Source organism: Petaurus breviceps, unplaced genomic scaffold, assembly GCF_028583685.1.
Source record: "Petaurus breviceps papuanus isolate PSGF00001 unplaced genomic scaffold, PetGlider_PUasm1.0 172, whole genome shotgun sequence".
NCBI classification, from domain to species: Eukaryota; Metazoa; Chordata; class Mammalia; order Diprotodontia; family Petauridae; genus Petaurus; species Petaurus breviceps.
Window position 1 is genome coordinate 4515212 of NW_027185755.1, and position 20859 is coordinate 4536070.

Here is a 20859-nt window from a genome sequence, read left to right on the forward strand (position 1 = left end):
ACGGTAGGTGAGTAGCTCTGGAGCCCAAGAGGACTAGAATGACAAAAGGCCTCACTTAAGTGAGAAATAACAAGTTGATGCCCAAAGTTGGTTTGGAAGAAGCTTCTAGAGCTAGGTAAGATATATTTTACCCCACCCCCTTTTTGGTTAAGGATTATATGTATTAAAACAACAACCACTCCCCTTCAAAATCGAAAGGTTTAGACATGGAACAGGACTCCAGCTTTGAAGGTTCAAATTCCAGATTTTCGATAATGTTTGAGGAGCCGCTGCCAATGGGCCTCCAAGAACTATAGATAAGAAAGACTTTGACGTTGGGTTGTTAGCTATGGAGCAACAACCCAGTGCCAGCCAGGTGTGTGGCAGCTGGGCAGTAACAAAATGAGGTTGGGGAGACTCTATAGACAAAGAAGCAGGTGGGGTTTCCTGCTCCAGGAGGGAAGGGGCATGGCTCACTCTTCTCATAGATGCCCCTCTCTGGACAATGTCCCAGGCCCCAGGGTTCTCCTGGAGGACTCCCTTGGACAAATGGAAGGTAGGGATTGAGTGGAAGAGGAAACACACGTTAACTTAAAACTTTGCACTTAAGAAATTTAATTGATCACAGTAAGACAATCAGACTACAAAAACATTTTGTACATACAGTTCAAAAAGTCTGACACCCACCCATTCCAAAGGTGATCAGTGTTCTGTGCGTATGTGTGCACAAATGTCATTTCCCCAGAAACATCAGCTACAGTGGTGCAAATGCCATCTTTAGATATAGGATGAGGAGAAAGACCCAGAAAAAAATATCCCAGACATAGAGGGTGCCCCAAGAAATTAAAAAAATAAAGTGATTTCTTTTTAAAAAATAAGTGATAGTGGTCTCACCCAAATATACAAGGAATACACAAAAAGAAAAGGTGTGCAAAAAAAAAACAAACACATAAACAACCTACTGACTGTACATGATTTTATTTACAGGTTTTAGAATGGCTTTCACAGCTTCTAGCAATAGAGGGTTGTAGTGCTTTACATCTTTCTCTAGCCTGGTCTTTATGTCCTGTTCACTCCCACTTCCTTTAGACTCTGGAAAGGATGGGTGGGGGTGATCAGCAATGATAGCAGTTTGTCCAGCTCTCTCCAGTGCTTAGTTCAACATTTACTCAGGGCCCATGAAGCATGAAGTGCAAGGCAGACAGTCCGATGGCTGGCTGCTTCTGTTCCTTCCAAAAGGCTTCCAATTGAAAATACAGAGCTGAATTCAGCATAAGGATCACTAGTCCTATGCAAATATTCTGGGCACAGGGCACTGATTTGAGATGTACTGTGATAGCACATCTCCCCAAGTGAAGTAAAATATTCAACTGTGTGGTCTAGAAGATTTCATAAGAAAGACTTCAAATAGCCCGTTAGATGTGAGCTAAAAAGATAATGGATGGCAATTATAAACTGTATTTTAAACAATGAAGTCCTGGCTTAGGTTTCCTGATCAACTCTTCCATTTGGACAGACTCAGAAGAACATGCATACACACACATACATACACACACAACACACACACACACACACACACACACACACACACACACCCCTTCCCACTCGATGAACAGTATACAAAACAGCAAATTCACAAATACAATAATGAAAAGTTTTTCTTGGCAGTTTGCAATTGGTCATCCTGGCCAAGCCCTCATTATCAGTCAAAATAATATATACAAAAGAAAACAGTGCAAAATCATAATAAAAATATAAAATTTACAAATATACAACCCTGAACTGAAAAAGTGCAAGAAGAAAAAAGAGATACAAAATTCACCCATGAAAAAGAAGAGGGGTGAGTGAGAAGGAGGGGGTGGGGGTGTGAGGGAGAACAAAAACTTCATATAATGGCAGACTATGCACTCCCAGGAGCAAACTGCCCAAGCTAGAGTTCACTGGACAGTGTCTGGCACATCACGGCATATTAGAGGATGAATGATGGCGGGAGCTACTGTAAATGAGTGATTAAGTGACTGGAGTTAGGCTAGTCTTGGCTTAAGCTAACCCCACATCTGATTACTAGTCATCTCTGAGGCAACTTAATGGCTTAAAAGAAGAGCACAGATGTGCTTGCAAGAGGCCAAGTTTGGGATTTTGGGGAGGACAGTTGTCTACCCAGAACTCCAAGGTAGAAGTAAACACATTCACTCCTGAGATAAAGGGAGTGGGGAAGGGATGGGGTGCAGCACCTGACCGGGAGAAGCACCTGTTTCCATCTGGAAGCCACCGTGCTTTCGTGCAGTCCCCAAGTCTTCACGTAACTGCATTCCTCATCTTTACTCCCTTATCCAAAAGACTGTGGTAGAGGAAGTATCCAATCCTACCAGAGAAATATTGCAGCCTTACATCCAGAGAATCATCTCCATCTTGTCTCCTGTTTCTCTTCTCCTTCACACGTAAGGGAAATTACCAACAAAACCCATCATCCAAAGGACCCGTCCATCAGAAGCTTGACTGCCTTGCCTCCAAGATGAATAAATATATAAAACAAAACTCCCAGCAGACAGTCAGCTTAACCCACCCACCACCAACAAAGCCCATTCCTCTGGGGGTGAGTAGGGGTAGTGGTTTTTCTTTGTCTCTTGTTTTCCTTTCTCTTCTTTCTTTAGGTAGGAGGATATCAGTCAGGTCCCTTGGAAAGTAGCAGCAATGGCTGCCCTGGGAGGTGAGCAGTTGATAAGGGAACCAGGAAAGAAAAGGCATTTTCCTCCCATAAATAAGCAGCAACTTTTGGTAAGAGGCACTTCTTGGGGCAACTGTTCATATAATATCATCTTCCAGGCTCACGATCTGTCTCTGCAAATGCAAAAAGCAGAGTTTAGAAATGGCCATCTTGTTTCTTCTACCCAGTTGTCAAAACACTCCAAAGAGGTCTGGTACTAATGCCTAGAGTAGGACAAATGATCCATAATGAGGCAGCATAATATGGGGGGAAAGGCTCCAACAGCCCTGCACCTGTCACAATTCACTTTGTGACTTTGAACCAATCGCTTAACCTCCTTTCAAGGAAGGGAAAGGAGAGAAGAAGCATTTACTCAATACCTACTATGTGCCAAGCACGTTCTAAGCACATTATAAATAGCTCATTTGATCCTCACAACAACCCTAAAAAAGTAAGCACTATGATTGTCCCTATTTTACAACTGAGGAAACTGAGGCAGACAGGTTAAGAGACTTGTCCAGTGTTACACAGCTAATTAATATCTGAGGCTAGATTTGAACTCAAATCTTCCTGACTCCAAGCCCATTCTTCTATCCATTGCACCATCTAGCTGCTTTCAAACTGAAGGAGTTGCATATGTAAAAAAATTATTTAAAAGTTTCTGTAATGGCAAAAAAATAGAAACTGAAGAGCTGTCCACCAAGTGGGGAAAGGCTAAATAAATTATGGCATATAAATGTAATGGATTACTATTGTGCTATAAGACATGATAATAGAAGAGTTTCAGAGAAACTTTTTAAGACTTGTATCAACTAATGCAGAGTAAAGTGAGGAGAACCAGAACAACTTATACAAACGATAAAGATAAGGAACTGTGAATGACCTAAGACCTGATCAATTTAATGACTAAACGTGACGGCATAAAGACTAACAAGGTGACATGCCACCTCGCTCCAGAAAGAGCAGTGAGGATGGACTCAAGGTGCAGAAATAAACAAGTAATTCTGGACAGGGACCAATGTGGAAATTTGGTTTGCCTGATTATGCATATTTATTAAAAGGGTTTTGTTTTTCATGTTTTTTTTTTAAATGGAAGTGGAGAATGGGGAGAAAAAACAAATTTTTGTTTATTAAAAATATATATGCAATAAAAAACTGTAAAGGGTTAGTCAAGATGATCTCTCTTGTCCCCTCCAGCTCAGAAAAGTTTTTGAATTATACCACAGATATCCCCACAGGGAAGTCGAAGTCTGTGTACCATAATGTCATTTACCACAGGACCTGGCACATAATGTACATTCAATGAGTATGTCAGATGAGTGATTAAATGAACAAACATGACTATTACCGAGGGGTACGTGTAGCCATCTTGACTCCTACAGATGTGAACTTCATCCTCTGTTGTCTTTTGATAGACAGGATTATCAAAGTTTATACTATTGATATTCCTGAGTCGCCATTTCTTCCACACCACGTATGCTCCGAAGCAAAGCAAAGTGATCACAACTGGAGAAAGGGAAAGTACAATGGAATATAAGCTGTTTGAGGGCAGGAACTATTTTTCATTTTGTCTTTGTCTCCCCCAGAGCCTAGCACAATCTCTAGTACTTAGTAAACACTGTAGAATCATATGGGATTATTTTTAAAAATTCAATAAACTCTGCATACCCTTTGACATTGGGACATTCCTACTAGGCATATACCCCGAGGTGGTCAAAGACAGAGGAAAAGATCCCATATGTGGAAAAAAAAATTACAGCAGTGTTTTTTTTTTTTTTTTAGTTATATCAAAGAACTAGAAGGAATATATATGAGTATATACCAATTGGGGAATGGCTGAACATATCGTAGAGAAATATGAATGGAAAATTATGGACATGAAGAAATCTTAGAAATTTGGTAAAATATGTATGAACTGATTCCTGGAAGAATCAGGAGATCAGTTTGCATGATGGTGCAGATGATACAGAAAAAGAGACTCTGAAAAACTTCAGAACTCTAATCAATACCAGTCAAGGTTTCAGAGGGCTAACGGTGAAACAAGTTTCCTGCTTCTTGGAAAGACTTGATGGACTACAAGTATAGATTGAGGCATTATTTTTTTAAAGAGGCATACATTTTGAGATGCAGTCAATGCACTGATCTATTTTGTTTAGATATACTAACTAGTTACAAGAAAGGGTTCTATGGTAGAGGAAGGTGTCATAGTCCCAGAGATGAAATGAAGGCAAACAAACTTCCCTGCTCAAAAATCCTCACTGGGTCCCTACTGCCTACCAAGTAAAGTTTTAACTCCTTGGGGCTCTCCACAACTTGGCACCACCCTGATCTCATATTACTCCACTTCATGCTCCATCCAAACCAGGCTATTTGGTATCCCTCAAATATTACATGTACTTTCCTACCTGCAATGCCTTTGCTTAAGTAAATGTCCTCCCAACTTCTCTTCACCTGTTGAATACTGTATCCATTCATGAAAGTCCAATTCAAATGCCATTTCCTCCCCCAAAGCTAACATAGTGTACACTAAATAAAAACTTGTTGATGTACCGATGAAATATATACTTTGCTTAGTGGGATTGGGAGAAGGGTTAAAAACAATGTTCTGAGAAGAGACCATCTATCCCTGCAAGTATATCTGCATCTTACCTATTGGTAAAACAATGGATAGAGCTTTGGATCCAGCTTGCTTCTCTTGATTCATACCCAATGGATTATGAACTGTTGAGGAGGAAACACAAAAATAAACCACATTCCAAACAAGGGAGATGAAAACAATGCATTATTAATTTATGAAGGCTAGGACTTGAAAAGTGAACTATACTACTGTGCTTCTTTTAGAAATTCAAATAATCTCATTCCCATCTACTGAGAAAAAATAAACTTTTAAGTCCTTAAACTAACTCCATCAAGCTTAATTATCTTGTTGGGTGAAAGTGGACAATCTTACAAAAACAGCACAGCACAGCAGATGGAGTGCTGGGTCTAAGGGTCAGGAAGACCCAAGTTAAAATTGTACCTTTCATATATGGTGTATAAACTTAGGCAAGTTCACACAATAACTATCAATCAATAAATATTTATTAAGCACCTACTGTGTCCCATGCAACTCTCCAGGATTTATCTACTGTCCATAAGGTCTTTTAACACCATCAGGGATGTTTGGACTGGATGACCTGCAAGTTTCCCTTTCCCTCTCAGGTTCTAAAGGTACGAGAATGTACCTTTGGGGAAGACTATGAAAAGGAATTCCATGCAAGGAGATATCATTCATTTTCAATTGTCCCAATGAACTCAGAGAAGGGTAGCTCAATTTAAAACTGTCTTTAAAGTTGTCAAGGCACTCGTGATCCTACTGGACAACTAGAAATATACCTTTTGGGGACATTGTAACCATTTCTGCTGTGGTGAGGTCAGAAGTGCCATGTTTGGGGGTCTGCTTCCAAGTTGTTATAGTTGTTACTAATCGGGTAAGAGTGGTAGTTCTAGAAAGAGGCTCCTTTGTCGTGCTGGTCATGGTAGAAGTTACAGGTATAATCGCTTCTGTAAGAATAGAAATGTCCTAAGCATCAACAAGATTCTAGTAACACAACTCTGTTATCACAAGACCAACACAGAGCTTCCTTGAAATTCGATGCAGATCCCGGGCTCATTAAATGCCAAGGAGTGTGGTCTACCACATAAACACTGTAACTGGAACTTGGGCAGAAAGGGCTGAAGCAGAATATTAAAGGTGTAATGGAACCTCAGAGATTTTGCTAAGACAAGGGGAAACCATCCTCCCCAATCAGTTGTTCACCCAGTGGAAGTGCAGCCCTTGAAAGGTTTGTGGTCAAGGATTCCTGAAGTCCCTTACCTTTGGTACACCTTCGCATATCTGCAGCCAGGTACATGCCATCAGGACAGGCACAGGTGTATTTGGGGGAGTGAGAGTTGATTTGTGGAGCTGGAAGGCACAGATACTGGCAGCCACCATTGGGGAGGGAAGTCTTCTCACACCAGTTCACTCCTGAAAGGTCAGGAAACACAGAGGTGAGCATGCACCCCAATTCACCATGCATTCATTGAGCACTCTTTACAAACTCTAGGCATTGTGTAAGGCATAGAGAGCACAAAGACCAAAACCAAAGCACTCTCTTGCCATCATGAGTCCACGTCCCTTTTGGAAGAGACATGTCTAGCACCATGAATGTGTGAAAATGGAAGAACATCTCATTTCCAAAGGAGAACAGCAGGATAAGTCAAGAAACAGCGAAACACAAAAGAAGTTTCAAGATGCCTTGAAAGACCGTGAAAGGTAGTCTAGTACCTGTCGGCTGGGTGAGGTTGTGATAGAGAACAATGTCCTCAGGAGACAACAGATCTTCCGCCACCAAAATGATATCAGATCCTGTGAGGCGATTTGCACTGAAGATGGCTTCATTTATAATATCTGTCCAGAAGACTTTATCCTACGGGATCAGTTAAAAACAACAGATCCTCTTAACCAATAGGTTTTCTCCAGCACCCATGAAGTCCCTATGAAGCCAAAATGTCTCTGCCCCTTGGTAAGGCACAGATATACATATATAGACATACGCATGGCTAAGCAGCAGGCTGTCAGGAAAGGTCAGGCCCCTCACTGCCACAGGATGGCTTCCTTTTGTTAAGGATATAAAGAGTAGAACCCATGAGCCATTAAGACTAACAGGAGGGGCAGCTAGGTGGCACAGCCAACAAAGCACCAGCCCTGGGGTCAGGAGGACCTGAGTTCAAATCTCGTCTCAGACACTTAGTGGTGTGATCCTGGGCAAGTCACTTAACCCCAACTGCCTCAGTCTCTGCCCCCTTCAAAAAAAAAAGAACTGACAGGAGAAATTCCAAGGACTGGCTCTCCCTTTCCTCTGATCTCTCACATATAAAAATTATATCTGAGCAGGGTCGTAGAATCAAAGCATCATAGACCTAGAGCTGGAAGAAACACCTTGGAGGCCATCTAGTCTAAACCCGCTTATTCTAGGGATGAGAAAACTGAGCCCCAGGAAGATTATGCGGTTTGCCCTAAATCATACCAGTGGTAGTAATAATACTACCAGCTAATATTTTTTATAGCACTTTAAGTTAGAGTGCAAAGCACTTTTGTACATATGATCTCAACTGATCCCCACAACAACCTATTGATACAGATGCAGAGGTTAAGTGACTTGGCCAAGGTCACATAATCAACACCTATCTGAGGAAGAATTCAAACTCAAACAGATCATCCTGACTCCAAGTTCAGCGCTTTATTCAGAGCAGATCAACAGTGGTAGAATTCGAATCCTGTTCCTTTGACCAGGATTAATGTTCTTTCCACTATACAGTTCATTTTCCTCCAGTACAAGGTGCTAACCCATAAAAGGTAGGAGGTGACATAGTTTGCAAATAATTTAAATGGAAAAAATAATTACATATGTTCTATAATATGGGGATGGGTAGAAAGAGGAAAGAAAGGAAGCTCATTTAAATTCCACTGGGAAACACCCATTGCCAAATCCCTGCAATAAAGCTTATTCCTTTTCATAATTAAGCATCCAGAGCAAACCTAGTTTCCTGAAAAGAGATTTGCTTAGAAGCAAGACAAGCCCCTCCCCTCTGCATTATCTAGCTAAATTGCCCCAAAGCCTCACTCACCTCAAAGACTGCCAAGGAGAATGGGTGGGCGAGCTTGTTTTTATCCTCTAACACTGTCCTCCTGTTTCCACCATTGACATCCACACTGGAGATGGAGTGCAGTTTGGAATCAACCCAGTAGAGACGATCATTAGAAAGATCTGCAAATAAGACAGGGAAAAGTTGAGGGCAGCATGTGGACACTGGAGCTCCTGGCCTCTCAAACATTAGGACTACCTGGCAATTAGCTGCCTTGAAGAGACTCTTGTTTTTTCTCTCTCACTGCCAGTTTCTGGATACCAAGGAAATGTGTGATTTCATCAGCGTAGGCATTATGTTCCCTGCCACCAATTCAGATCATTATAGCCTAGCAGATTATCTTCATGAGTGGTTCAAAATAAACAATTCCTTAGTGGTTAGCCTACGGGAAGCAGAAGCCTACACTGAGGGAAGCTAGACAATAGCCCACCCTGCTGGTCCTGAGACTGACTGGACTTGCAGTTTATTTTCTGTGGGCATAGCCTTCAAGAACACAGGATCTTGGGACGGCTAGGTGGCACAGTGAATAGAGCACCAACCCTGGAATCAGGAAGACCTGAATTCAAATCTGGCCTCAGACACTCAACACAAAAACTAGCCGTGTGACCTTGGGAAAGTCACTTAAGCCCAATTGCCCTCCAAAAAGCAAAAAAAAAAAAAACCCCCAAAAAACTCAGGATCCCTTCCATGCCACAATCTGGCATCAAGAGATGATGTTAATGAAGGTCATGAAGTTACCCCTATGTTAAAGACATCCACATGGATAGTTATGGAAGCAGCTGCTAAGGGGTAAGACATGTTATAGGAAATATAGTTGTCACACACTTCTGCATTTTGTCCACTTTTAGGAAAAAAATCCAAAATATAAGTTTTTGTTAAAATTTTCTGCAATTTGTATATTGTGTTATAAAGTGGTAAAGGAGGATTTTTGGTGAGTTTTTTTTTGAGGTTTTACCATCTTCCTCTTAGCAGTAAAGGGGTGGAGAATTAGGAATATGCAATGGTGCATTCACTGTTGGATGTGGTCACTGAATTGGCTGATTTGGCTTAAATGCTTTTTCTTCACTACAAGGCAAAGCTGAATGCAGGGGTTGTAGGGAGGCATTAAGGGGAAATGAGTGTTGATTTTTATTTATTTTTTTTCAAGCAATTGGGGTTAAGCAACTTGCTCAAGGTTACATGGCCAGTTATTATTTCTGGGTGTGGTGCTGAGTATCTGAGCCCGGATTTGATCCAGGTCATCCCGACACTGGAGCCGGTGCTCTTACTCGCTGAGCCACCTGGCCACCCCAGAGTGTTGATTTTTAAAAGGTAGCATCAGTTTCCTGGATATTAAATAAGAAGACCCCTCTTCCACTTCTTCACAGAAGACCAGGACCATGGGTATGGAAAGTGGTATATAATACCAGAATTTTTCAAAGGGCTGGTTAGGTACTTTTTATTTTTAACCTTTCTTCTTTTATTCTTTGTAAAAAGTGATGGTTGTCTGAGATGGGGAAGGAGAAAGAGTACATCAGGAAATGAAATGATGTAAAAAGAAAGTATATCCCAATTTTACTGATCTCACAGGGTTGTTATGAAGATCAAATGAGGAAATGTTATGTTGCCTACTTTGCAAACCTTTAAAGAATTACATAAATGTTGGCTATTGTAGCATTTTCAGCTCTACATAAAGTTAAAAAAAAGGTAACAATAAAACCTATGGAAATAATAATCAAATATGGGGGTTTGAAGCAGAGTGATACTGAAGCATTTTATCATTGCCCTTCTATTTATGCCTAAACAATGCCTACCTCACTAAGAAACCCTTTGGTACTGAGCCAAAAGTATTTACTTTTTGGTATAGTATTGGGAGAAGGGGATTGCTTTTTCTGACCAATAAACATGTTTCCTCACTCAGCACAACATACCAAGAGTGATTCCATTGGGCCACTGTATATCTTCTGTCACCAGAGGGAAACTGTCAACTCCATTCAGACCACCTTTCCCAATCTTGGCAGGGGTTCCCCAGTCTGTCCAATACATGAAGCTGAGGGGAAGGAGGGAAGAAAGGGTAGAAATGAATACTGACAGAGAATCAGGCATCTCAGAATTAAAAGAGAACTAGAGGGCTATCTAGTCTAATCTTTGTCTGAATAAGAATCCCTTCTACCACATACCCAGCAAACTTTGCTTGGGGACCCCAATGGGAGGAACTGACCACCTCTGGAGGTAGTAGCTCATTTCATTTTGGGAGAGCTTTAAATCATAAAATGTTGTTTAATAATAAATTTAATAAAATTTAAATCATAGGTCATAGTAGCATTATAGATTTCAGACTGGAAGGGAAGTCAACATTCAGAGAGGAATTTAACTCCCAACCGGTACATAAATCCCTCCATGGAAATTAAGAAGTTTTTCTTCACAATAAACCTGAATCTGTCTATTTGCAATAAATAGAAATCCCAATCCTCCCATAGCTGCCTTCTAGAAGGCAAACAGAACAAGTCTTATCACTCTATGTATTAGTCCTTCAAATGCTTGAAGGCAGCTATCAGTCTATCAAGTCTTATCTTCTTAGGGTAAATATCAGTACTTCCTTCAACAGATTCTCCTATAGCAAAAGCCAGCATGAGGGCCTCATCCAGTAGAGAGAGATGGCATGACCTCTGCCTTCAATGGCCAATCTACAAGTCATTAATGACTCTGAAAACTGCAAAGTGGGAGGTAGGAGGTGGGATATTGTTAATATTTACTCTACTGTTCTTGTAGCCTTTGGTTATTCCTGCTGCCTTGCTCTATACATAGAATTTCAAAGGTACATTAGAGGTTATTTCAACCAACTTCTGGTGCAACATGCAGGACTCTTCCTATAGAGTACCATCTTGTCTTCTTCTGAACATTTCCAAGGGCTCATAGCCCATTCTGTTGTTCAAAAATTCTTCCTTAAGATAAACTGAAAGAGGGGAGGCTAGGTGGTGCAGTAAGTAGAGCACCAGCCCTGAAGTCAGGAGGACCTGAGTTCAAATGCGGCCTCAGACATGTAACACTTCCTAGCCGTGTGACCTTGGGCAAGTCACTTAACCCCAATTGCCCTGCCTTCCTCCCTCCAAAAAAAAAAAAATAAACTGAAATCTGCCTCTCTGCAACTAATGCCTTGACCTTCAATGTTCTGACCTAAAAAGCTATACTGAACAAGCCTACACTCTCCTCCCACAACAGCCTTTCAAGTATTTGATGAGAACACTCATGCTCTTTTCTTCTCCGGGCTATTCATCCCTAGTCTCTTCAACTCTTTCTCATATGTGATGAAATCTGGACACCCTGTCGGCATCCCTCAAGTCCTTCTCTTCTGGACATGCCCTAAGTCAACACTGTAAAAGATGGTGCCGGGAATGAATCCAATTTCCCAAATGTAGCCATCTCCACACCTTTCTTCCTCCACTTTAGCCATCATCCCCACTTCCTTCCCAGGGGAATCTTGAACTCTGTTCCTAGAACCACCCTGAGCTCTGATATTCGAGTTTTTATTAGATTTTGTACAGAAATGGGACTTGACAGCACTTCCTAGCCATCTCCATTACACACTGCCATGCCCCCTTTCCTCCCTGGCTCCCTTTTATGTGATGTCTTCCATCAGAAAATCAAAGTTTTTCGAGATCAAGAACTGTCTTGCTTGCCTGTCTTTTTATCTCCAGCATTTAGTGTAGTGCCTTGTTCATAATAATAAATACGCTATCTGTCTATGATCAGGACACTATACTTGTGTCAGTGCATCCTAAAATCATTCCAATTGGAGGATTTTTTGTTTCAGGGAAGGTTTAAACAGTGGCATCAAACTTGTTTCACAGTAACTTGGAGTCAACTAAAAACCCCAGGTATTTTTCATATGAACAGCTATCAAACCAGGTCTTCCCCATCCTGTATTTATGCAAATGATTTTTCAAACTTAAAGGCAAGACTAACCCCCACCAACTGGACAGCTCATGTATAGCACAACAGAAGCCAAGGCAGCCTGGGTAGGGATCCTGGCTCTGCTATTGACTGCCTCTGTGGCTTTGAGCCAAGCACTAAATCTCTCTGGGTTTCATCTTACTTATCTGTAAAAATGGGGAAGCAGACTGGATACTCTTTAAGGTTCCTTCTACTTTTAAATCCTATGATCCTAAAAAGGAGCCTCCCAAAGAGTCAGACTACTTTCTGTGTGCTGGCTGCTTGGGTCCCCATGGTGTCATGTTCCTAGGACGACATCAGTCCTTCTCAGATGACACAACCCCCTTAACTCACTTGGTAAAAGGCTAGTTTTTGCTTTCCAGGGGCAATGTTTCACCCTCAGTAAAACTGCAGTAACTGAATTTACATCTTCTTTCCTTGGTCCTAATACTCCCACAGTGCATCATGTCATGTTTACCCATGAAATACATACCCATGAACTGGGTCTACCACAATGGCCCGTGGTTTAGCACCTTCCTGCTTGAAAAGCGTCTTCCTCTTGGAGCCCTTGGTATTGGCCACAGAAATGGTACCAAGGACAGAATCTGTCCAGTAGAGATTCCCATGGATCCAGTCAACTGCGATACCATCTGGAGCCTGGATATCCCCACTGATCACTGTGTCATGAGTGGAAAAACTGTGGGCACTGTCAATTTCAGAGCTAGAACAAAACAGACAAAAGGATCAAAAGAATTAGGCAATGATGCCAATTCCTTCTTTACTCTCCAAGGCTTTTGGGCTTAGTTAGTGAGGAAATCTGGGAGGGTCAGGGAGATGTTACCAAAGCTATATAGCTACTGAAATGTAATTTAAAAAAACACAAAATCCAATTCTCTTTTACCTATAGATCTTCTTCTGTGACAGGTCAGACCAGTAGATCTTATTGCTGGCAACCTCCATGTCCAGGGCTACTACATTCTTCAGATTTGGAATGAGGCTGATGTATTCACTTCGGTCTAAAGTCATCTTTCTCACTTCATGGCGATTGGTGAAAAAGAGGTAAGCAATGGTGCCTAGGACATAAGGGGAAGAAGCAGTTTAACCTGAGAAGAGGACTCCCCAGAAACTCTAAACCAAAAATCCTATATGAAAATAAAGATGCTTTCTCTCTGTCGAGTATCTGTGGACAACAACCGTTCCTGAAAATGAATAAAACCCTTAAGAGGAAAACTGACAACAAAACTCTACAGATCTCAGTATTTTACATGCTTTTAGAATCAGGAAGAAAAGCAGAGAATGGATAGAAATTTAAGACAATAGTTCTCAACCTCTGTCATACTTAGCAATCTTTATTTAAAAAAGAAAGGAGACCTTGGAAGTTATTTAGTCTGATCCCCTCATTTTTAGAGATGAAGAACACAAGGCAGGGCCAGGACTTGGACCCAGCTCTTCTGAGTCCCAATCCAGTGCCCTTATCCAATACACCCTTCATTCCATGGTCCCTCTAACTTCAGTTTTTCCAGACTGCAAGAAGTCATGAAGAATATTCCATTATTTTCTTGGTTAAGTTCCCAAAGTAAAAAGATGCCCCTCATAAGTGGCCAGCAAGTGACTAGAGACATTTTGTATTTCTTTTACGTACCAGCGACTTCAGTAAATAACTTGCTTTACATAATCTTAGGAAGGGATATTGTGTAATAAGAGCTCTTGAGTGGGAAATTAGAAGATACAGAATCTCTTGGTTACTCTAACAATTACTATCTATATAAACTTGGGCAATGCACTTAAACCCTGTGAGTTCTGGTTTCTTATCTTATCTCTTCTTCCTTGCCTACTTTTCCCCTCTCTCCCTGTGGTTACAGGAGGACCAAGTGAGATAATGGCCAGGGGAAGGCGCTCTGTAAACTGCACAAAAGCATCCAAACATAAGGAGTCACTATTAAATGTTGACACATGCCTTATCTAAGGCAAGCTCTTCAGAATATGTTTAGTCAGGGTGCTCCTCATTAATTGTTCTACAAATTTGAAGAGCTAGCATTCTTCCCAGTCTCAGGTCATTCTGATCTGTTGTTTCATTTTGGGTTTCCAAAGCAAAGTTCAGGTGACGAAATTCTCTAATGATTTATTGTTTAACTAGAGCCATCACCAATATTTCTCACTTGTTCCTCCATCATATCATTTCTCCACCCCTTCCACTGAAAAGATCAAGAGGTCTGGGCTCACCAATGGCCTTGCAGGTCTTAGTGATGGGGTCGGTTTGGTAGCCTTCGTTACACTCACACTTGTAACTCCCCTGGAGATTCACACAGAATTGGCTGCAGGTGTCTGGGTTCTGGCATTCATCAATATCTGAGAATAAACAGAATAATAACAATGATGACAATAATAACAATAATGGCCAGCATTTATATAGTGCTTTAAAGTTTGAAAAGGGCATTACATTATTATCTCATTCAATCTTTGTAACAACCCTGAGAGGTCATTATTTATCCCCATTTTACCAATGAGAAAACCAAGCCAAAGAAATGTTAAGTAACTTTCCCAGTGTCATACAGCTAGCAAGTATCTGAGGCTAGATTTGAATTCAGGTCTTCCTGACTCCAGTTCCAGCATTCTAGTCAATGTACCACCTATCTGGCAATAAGAGGAAGAGGACAAAGTCAAGGGATGATGTCACTCAAATTCCAGAGAAGATGGAATAGTCCATGTGTGGAAAATGGCGTTCAGCAAATTCCAATCCTATAGCTCCTACTTGGCCCAAAAGTCAAGGACTGCTTATCCCTCCCATGGAGAAGAATAATCCATACTAGGTTCTACAGGACCCTGCCATTTGACCCAAGATTATTGGGCATTCTATGGGAATAATTTCCGTGCTAGTGAAATTTTCAATTCAAACTTCTCAAGTTTGGATTATATCCTTAAAATAGAGGAACACAAAGTTCTTAGCCGGTGATGGAAAAGGGCAAGGACAGGAACCGGACCTGTGATTTCATTCATTACAAAGGGTATTCCCAGGTGAGCAAATTCCTTTCAAAACAAGATGCACACCTCCTCTGAAATGTACTAGTCTTATAAAATTGCCAAGGGCACTGAATTGCTATGTGGATATACAGCCATATATGAAAGAGTATTTTGTATGACTGCATGTCTAAAATCCATAGTAAATTGCTTGCTTTCTCAAGGAAGGGGGAAGAGAATGAAGAGAGAGAGAGAATTTGGAATTCAGCATTTAAAAAAATGAATTAAATAAATGAACGAATGAACAATTAAATAAATAAAAATAAGGTACAGAAGTTAAGTAACTTGCCAATGTCATAAATGTTAGTAGCAGAAGAAAAATTTGAACCTAAGACTTCTAAGCTCCAAATCCAGATCTCTTCACACGTAACCCATATTAGTAAAAATATTCTCCATGAACCTGCCACATCAAGGAAATACGAACACAGGGAACAACATTCAGAACTTTACCTTCACATCTCTTCTTGTCAACAAGCCGGAAGCCTTCCGGGCACAGGCACTCATACCCTATCTTGAGGTCGTTGCATATGTGTGAGCAGCCACCTTTGTTGTCCAGACATTCATTGGTTCCTAAGCAAAGAAGACTCAGTGAAATTCGGGACCCACGACTCCCCCTTTTTTATGCTCTTGCATTTTAGATTTTCTGAACTCTTCCTCACACTTATGGGTTTCTAAACTCTCTGCTGGCCTCAAGGCAGGCCTGTGTGTTAAAGGAGAAGGGGCAGTTCCAAGTCAAAGCCTCCTCTCCTCATATCTGCAAATTTTTTATACAGGTGAATAGTCAAGGTAAAACAAACAACGAGGACAACTTTAAAGAGGGAAAGAAGTCATAATCAGAATCAGCATCAAGGAAGGTTAAGAATGAGTTCACTACAGAGTCAGGAGGACCCGAGTTTGTTTCCGGCCTCAGACACTACACACACACACACACACACACACAAAACCTAGCTGTGTAACCTTGGGCAAGTTACTTAACCCAATTGCCCTTCCAAAGGCCAAAAAAAAAAAAAATGAGTTCACTAATCCAACCATTCTGAAGAACAATTTGAAACTATACCCAAAGGGCTATAAAAATGTGCACACCCTTTGACCCAGCAATACCACTTCTAGGCCTGTATCTCAAAGAGATCATACAAGTGGGAAAAAGACACATGTGTACAAAAATATTTATAGAAGCTCTTTTTGTCAAAGAATTGAACATCAAGTGGATGCCCATCATTCGGGGAATGGCTAAACAAGCTGTGGTATATGAATGTAATGGAATACTATGGTGCTATAAGAAATGAGGAGCAGGGGTGGCCAGGTAGCACAGCGAGTAAGAGCACCGGCCCCAGTGTCAGGATGACCTGGGGATCGAATCCCGGGCTCAGACACTTAGCACCCACCCAGAAACACCTGGCCGTGTAACCTTGAGCAAGTTACTTAACCCCAATTGCTTAGGGGCGGCCAGGTAGCACAGTGAGTAAGAGCACCGGCCACAGTGTCGGGATGACCTGGGGTCAATGATTGAATCCCGGGCTCAGACACTGAGTACCCACCCAGAAACACCTGTCCATGTAACCTTGAGCAAGTTTTTTAACCCCAAGTACTTAGGGGCGGCCATGTGGCTCAAGCGAGTAAGCACTGGCCCCAGTGTCGGGTTGACCTAGGGATCGAATTCCGGGCCCAGACACTTAGCACCACACCCAGAAATAACTGGCCATGTAACCTTGAGCAAGTTACTTAACCCCAAATGCTTTAAAAAAAGAAATGAGGAGCAGATGGACTTCATAAGAACCTGGAGAGACTCATATAAACTGATGCTGACTGAGGGAAGCAGAACCAGGAGAACATTGTACACAATTATAGACACATCGTATCTGTGATGACTGACCCTGATATCCTATCAACAATGCAAGACAATTCTAAAAGACTCATGATGCAAAGGTCTATCCATATCCAGAGAAAGAATTATAGAGTCTGAACGCAGACTGAAGCAAACTATTTGCTCTCTCTCTTTCTTGTTTTGTTTCTTCTTTCTAGTTCATTCCATTGGTTATAATCCTTTACAACTTGACTAACGTTTAATGTGAAGACATTTATAGAACCTGTATCAGATTGCATGTCACCATTGGGGGGGGGAGGGGAGAGGAAGGGGGAGAAAATTTGGAGCTCAAAAGCTTGTGGAACTGAATACTAATAACTAAAAGTAAATAAATATATTTTTAAAAAGAAAGGAATGAGTCCACTAGAGTCATCTGTGACTCCTAAATAAGGACACCCCAACCCAAGTCTGCACTTTTACTTCTCTATCCCCCTCAGACAGAAGGCACCCCCCCCCCCGCCCAGTCCTTCAAGCAAACTAGAAGCCCACCTCCTATTTCCAGTCTCTTAACAGCCAAATCCAGGGGTTTTGGTCTTACCACACTCCTTGATGGGCTCATCAGACCAGTCCCGGCAGTCTCTGGGTCCATTACACACTTTGTCAAAAGTGATACACTCTCCACTGTGGCATTTAAATTTGTCTGGGCCCTCACATAGCGTAACTATAATCAGTAAAAACAGAAGAGGAAAAAAAACATTAGGCATAAGAGAGTTGCTGAGACTCGGAGAGTCTTGCCATGAATATTTTCTAAAGTCTTCTCAGTAATAGACCCAATCTCAAAAGGGAGCACTGCAGAGTTAATAGAGAACCAGTCCTGGAATCAAACCTACCCAGATTCCTGCTTCTGACATAGATTGGCTCTTTAATCCTTGGCAAGACCAAGACATTAAATCTCTCAGTGCCCCAACAACTCTCTCAGACTAAGTGGCAGAGCCAATGCCAACCTCACTGGGAGTTCCCGATGTGGATGAAATCACCCATCTAAATAAAATAGTCAGAACTGCCAAATTCCCTGGCTCAGCACCACTCCCCTCCCTCATCTGTGATGCTCATGTCCAGAACTCTCTTGGAGCACTAGTAACAGTTGACTGTGCCTCACCATTGACACAGCCTAGCTCGTCGCTCATGTCCTTGCAGTCATATTCCCTGTTGCATTGTCGGCTCCCATGGACACACTCTCCATCATTGCATTGAAACTCATCAGGGCGGCAGGTGGCTTTGACTGAGAACATGAAAGACCAAGAGATATTTATTTCTAAATTGTTATCACCAGGGAGCAGCTAGGTGGCACAGAGAATAGATCACCGGCCCTGAAGTCGGGAGGACCTGACTTCAAATCCAGCCTCAGGCACTTAACAAAAAAATTATCTGTGTGACCTTGGGCAAGTCACTTAACTCCAACTGTCCTCCAAAATGCAAAAAATAAACTGTTATCACCAGAGCAGAAATTCTCCAATAGGAGAATGATGTTTTGGGGGTTTTTAATCCTCTTTTTTAAAAGGGAGCACAGTAACCAGGGGGAGGAGAGGAATATGTAGATTTGAAAAACCAAAACTCAGTGGAAGATGTCAGGATATTAGGAAACACCCTATTTTTCCAGAGCTAAGAGCCAGCAAGCAAGCTGTGTCCTGAGCTTGGCATAACAACAATCCTTTGTGCTCCCTCTCTGGATGATCTCACCCTCTGGCAAAAATCACGTGATTATTGTATTGCTTTAACCAGCACCAAGTGTTCACTGAGCTAGGACAAGTTCTGGTCATGAAGCCCTGCTATGAATCAAACACTGTTGCTGTGACTCCTCATCATCAGAGCTACAGCTCACTGTACAACCACTGGTGTAAATATTGAGCTCTCCCCACATTGTCTCAGATCCTCCTACTGGGGGCTGGACTCCGGCACATGTGCTCTTGCTTGCAAGTCATTTCCCCCGCTTTGAAATTAAACTTTTTGGGGCGGCTAGGTGGCACAGTGAATAGAGCACTGGCCCTGGAATCAAGAGGACCTGGGTTCAAGTCTGGCCTCAGACACTTAACACACAAACTAGCCGTGTGATCTTGGGCAAGTCACTTAACCCCAAATGCCCTCCAAAAAGCAAAAAAAAAAAAAATTAAACTTTTTGATTCTCTGAGAGTCTCCTGTCTCTAGCCTACTCTGTTTGGCTCCCATCACCCACAGGTCAGAGGGCAGCTCTGGTTTGGTTAACAAAGCTAACACTGTAGTCAGAGAAACATCAAGCCAACTTCAATTCTTTATTTCTGGTTCAAAAAACACTAGGCTGGGATGTACTGTGCTAGGTTACACGATAAACTGGGGAAAACAGGGATCAGCAGATTAATCATTTGCCACTAAGGTAAAGGAAGAGAAGGAAAGAAGGAATTATTCCCTGTCTAGGAAGGAAGGGTGCTATTTTTCATTTCAGGTAGAAAAAGCCTATTCTTGGTTTCCTGGTGAACCAAACTCAGCTACATTTTCATTATGAATGCATTTTGAATGGTGATAACTTGTGTCTGAATGGCAAAAGATATCTAAAATCAAAGTCTTGAAAAGAGGGTGGAAGTCCCCAAGAGGAGCAGTTCTCTACGCTCCCAATTTATCTAAGTGGGGAGAAAAATGTAAGGTCTCAGTGTGGGGAAAAAAAGAAAAAAAAGAATTCAAAAGAGAAAGGGGAGGAAGGAGGACATCTTGACCAACACCAGAAGGCTGCCATCTGGAAAAATGCAACACAGAGAATGAGATGAAAAAGGACAACTGGCATTAAACACCTGAGCCCTCCTGAAGAAAAATGGAGTTGAGCCTTCTTTCTGAGGAAAAAGCTGCTGCCTGTTCTCCAAGGAATGAGGATGTGGACTCCCAGGTGATGTCAGGTTAAGAAACCATCCAGGACAGGGCAGAGGAAGAAGAGACCAGTAGTGCTGGCTGGGGATTCCCTGCTTAGGAGCTATTGCTTATTGAGAAGTCTGTTGTTTGTTTTCTTGGGGCACCTCTCTGGAATGTGACACAGAACCAAGAGCTTGAAGGCTTGGCAAAACTGGGATTTCTCAACGTACCTCTGACGATACATGTGAGCACAAATGATACTTCTAAAATGAAACCAGAAAGCAATGAAAAGGATTATGACATCTTGGCAAGAGACTGAAGACCTCTGGAAAACAGATGGTGTTTTCATCACTGCTGCCAATCAAAGGCAGGAATGAAGGCAGATAAAGTAAGTTAACATATGGTTAAGAAGATGGAGTTTCAGAAAAGGATTCAGATTCCTGGACCATGGCTTAAAACGTAGGAATGAAAATCCTAGGCAGTGATAGGCCTCATAACTAACGGTACAGTGGAAAGAAATTCCATTTGGAATCAGAGGAGGACCTGGGTTCGAATTTCATTTCGAACACTGGACAGCTTTGTAACCTTAGGCAAGTCACTTAAACTGAGTCGTAATTATCTCCACTGTTAAAAAAAAAAAAGGAGAGAGTTGGACTAGATAAGATATCCTCTCAGGTTTCTTCCAACTCTCAATCTATGTTGTATATTTAAAATGGCTTTAAAGTGAAAGAAAAAACATCTTATGTAGATCCACCAAGCTATATACCATAGAATAGAGCAGAATTGTGGAAAGAACTCCTGAGAATTTATAGTGGGAAAAAAAAAAAGAGAGCAGTAAAGCCATGATCTCACATAAATGGACAAAATATGGATAACAAGCAAGATGAACCAA

General features: G+C 41.6%; 1 protein-coding gene across 2 annotated transcripts in view; it reads right to left on the bottom strand.

Moving 5' to 3' along the window:
* Positions 1-577: 577 nt before the first annotated feature.
* The window catches only part of LDLR (low density lipoprotein receptor), a 41552-nt gene continuing 21270 nt past the window's right edge, over positions 578-20859 (bottom strand). The window contains exons 5-18 of one of the 2 annotated variants that reach the window (XM_069083040.1): positions 18250-18372; positions 17689-17811; positions 15737-15856; positions 14492-14617; positions 13170-13341; positions 12762-12989; positions 10267-10385; positions 8339-8478; positions 6996-7137; positions 6543-6695; positions 6062-6229; positions 5336-5407; positions 4035-4192; positions 578-2820 (exon numbers count right to left, since the gene is read on the bottom strand). In XM_069083040.1, coding sequence (XP_068939141.1) covers positions 2785-2820; positions 4035-4192; positions 5336-5407; positions 6062-6229; positions 6543-6695; positions 6996-7137; positions 8339-8478; positions 10267-10385; positions 12762-12989; positions 13170-13341; positions 14492-14617; positions 15737-15856; positions 17689-17811; positions 18250-18372 — 1880 coding nt within the window. In that variant the 3' untranslated portion in view covers positions 578-2784. The remainder of the gene's footprint in view (positions 2821-4034; positions 4193-5335; positions 5408-6061; positions 6230-6542; positions 6696-6995; positions 7138-8338; positions 8479-10266; positions 10386-12761; positions 12990-13169; positions 13342-14491; positions 14618-15736; positions 15857-17688; positions 17812-18249; positions 18373-20859) is intronic. The other variant, XM_069083041.1, reaches the window with a different exon arrangement.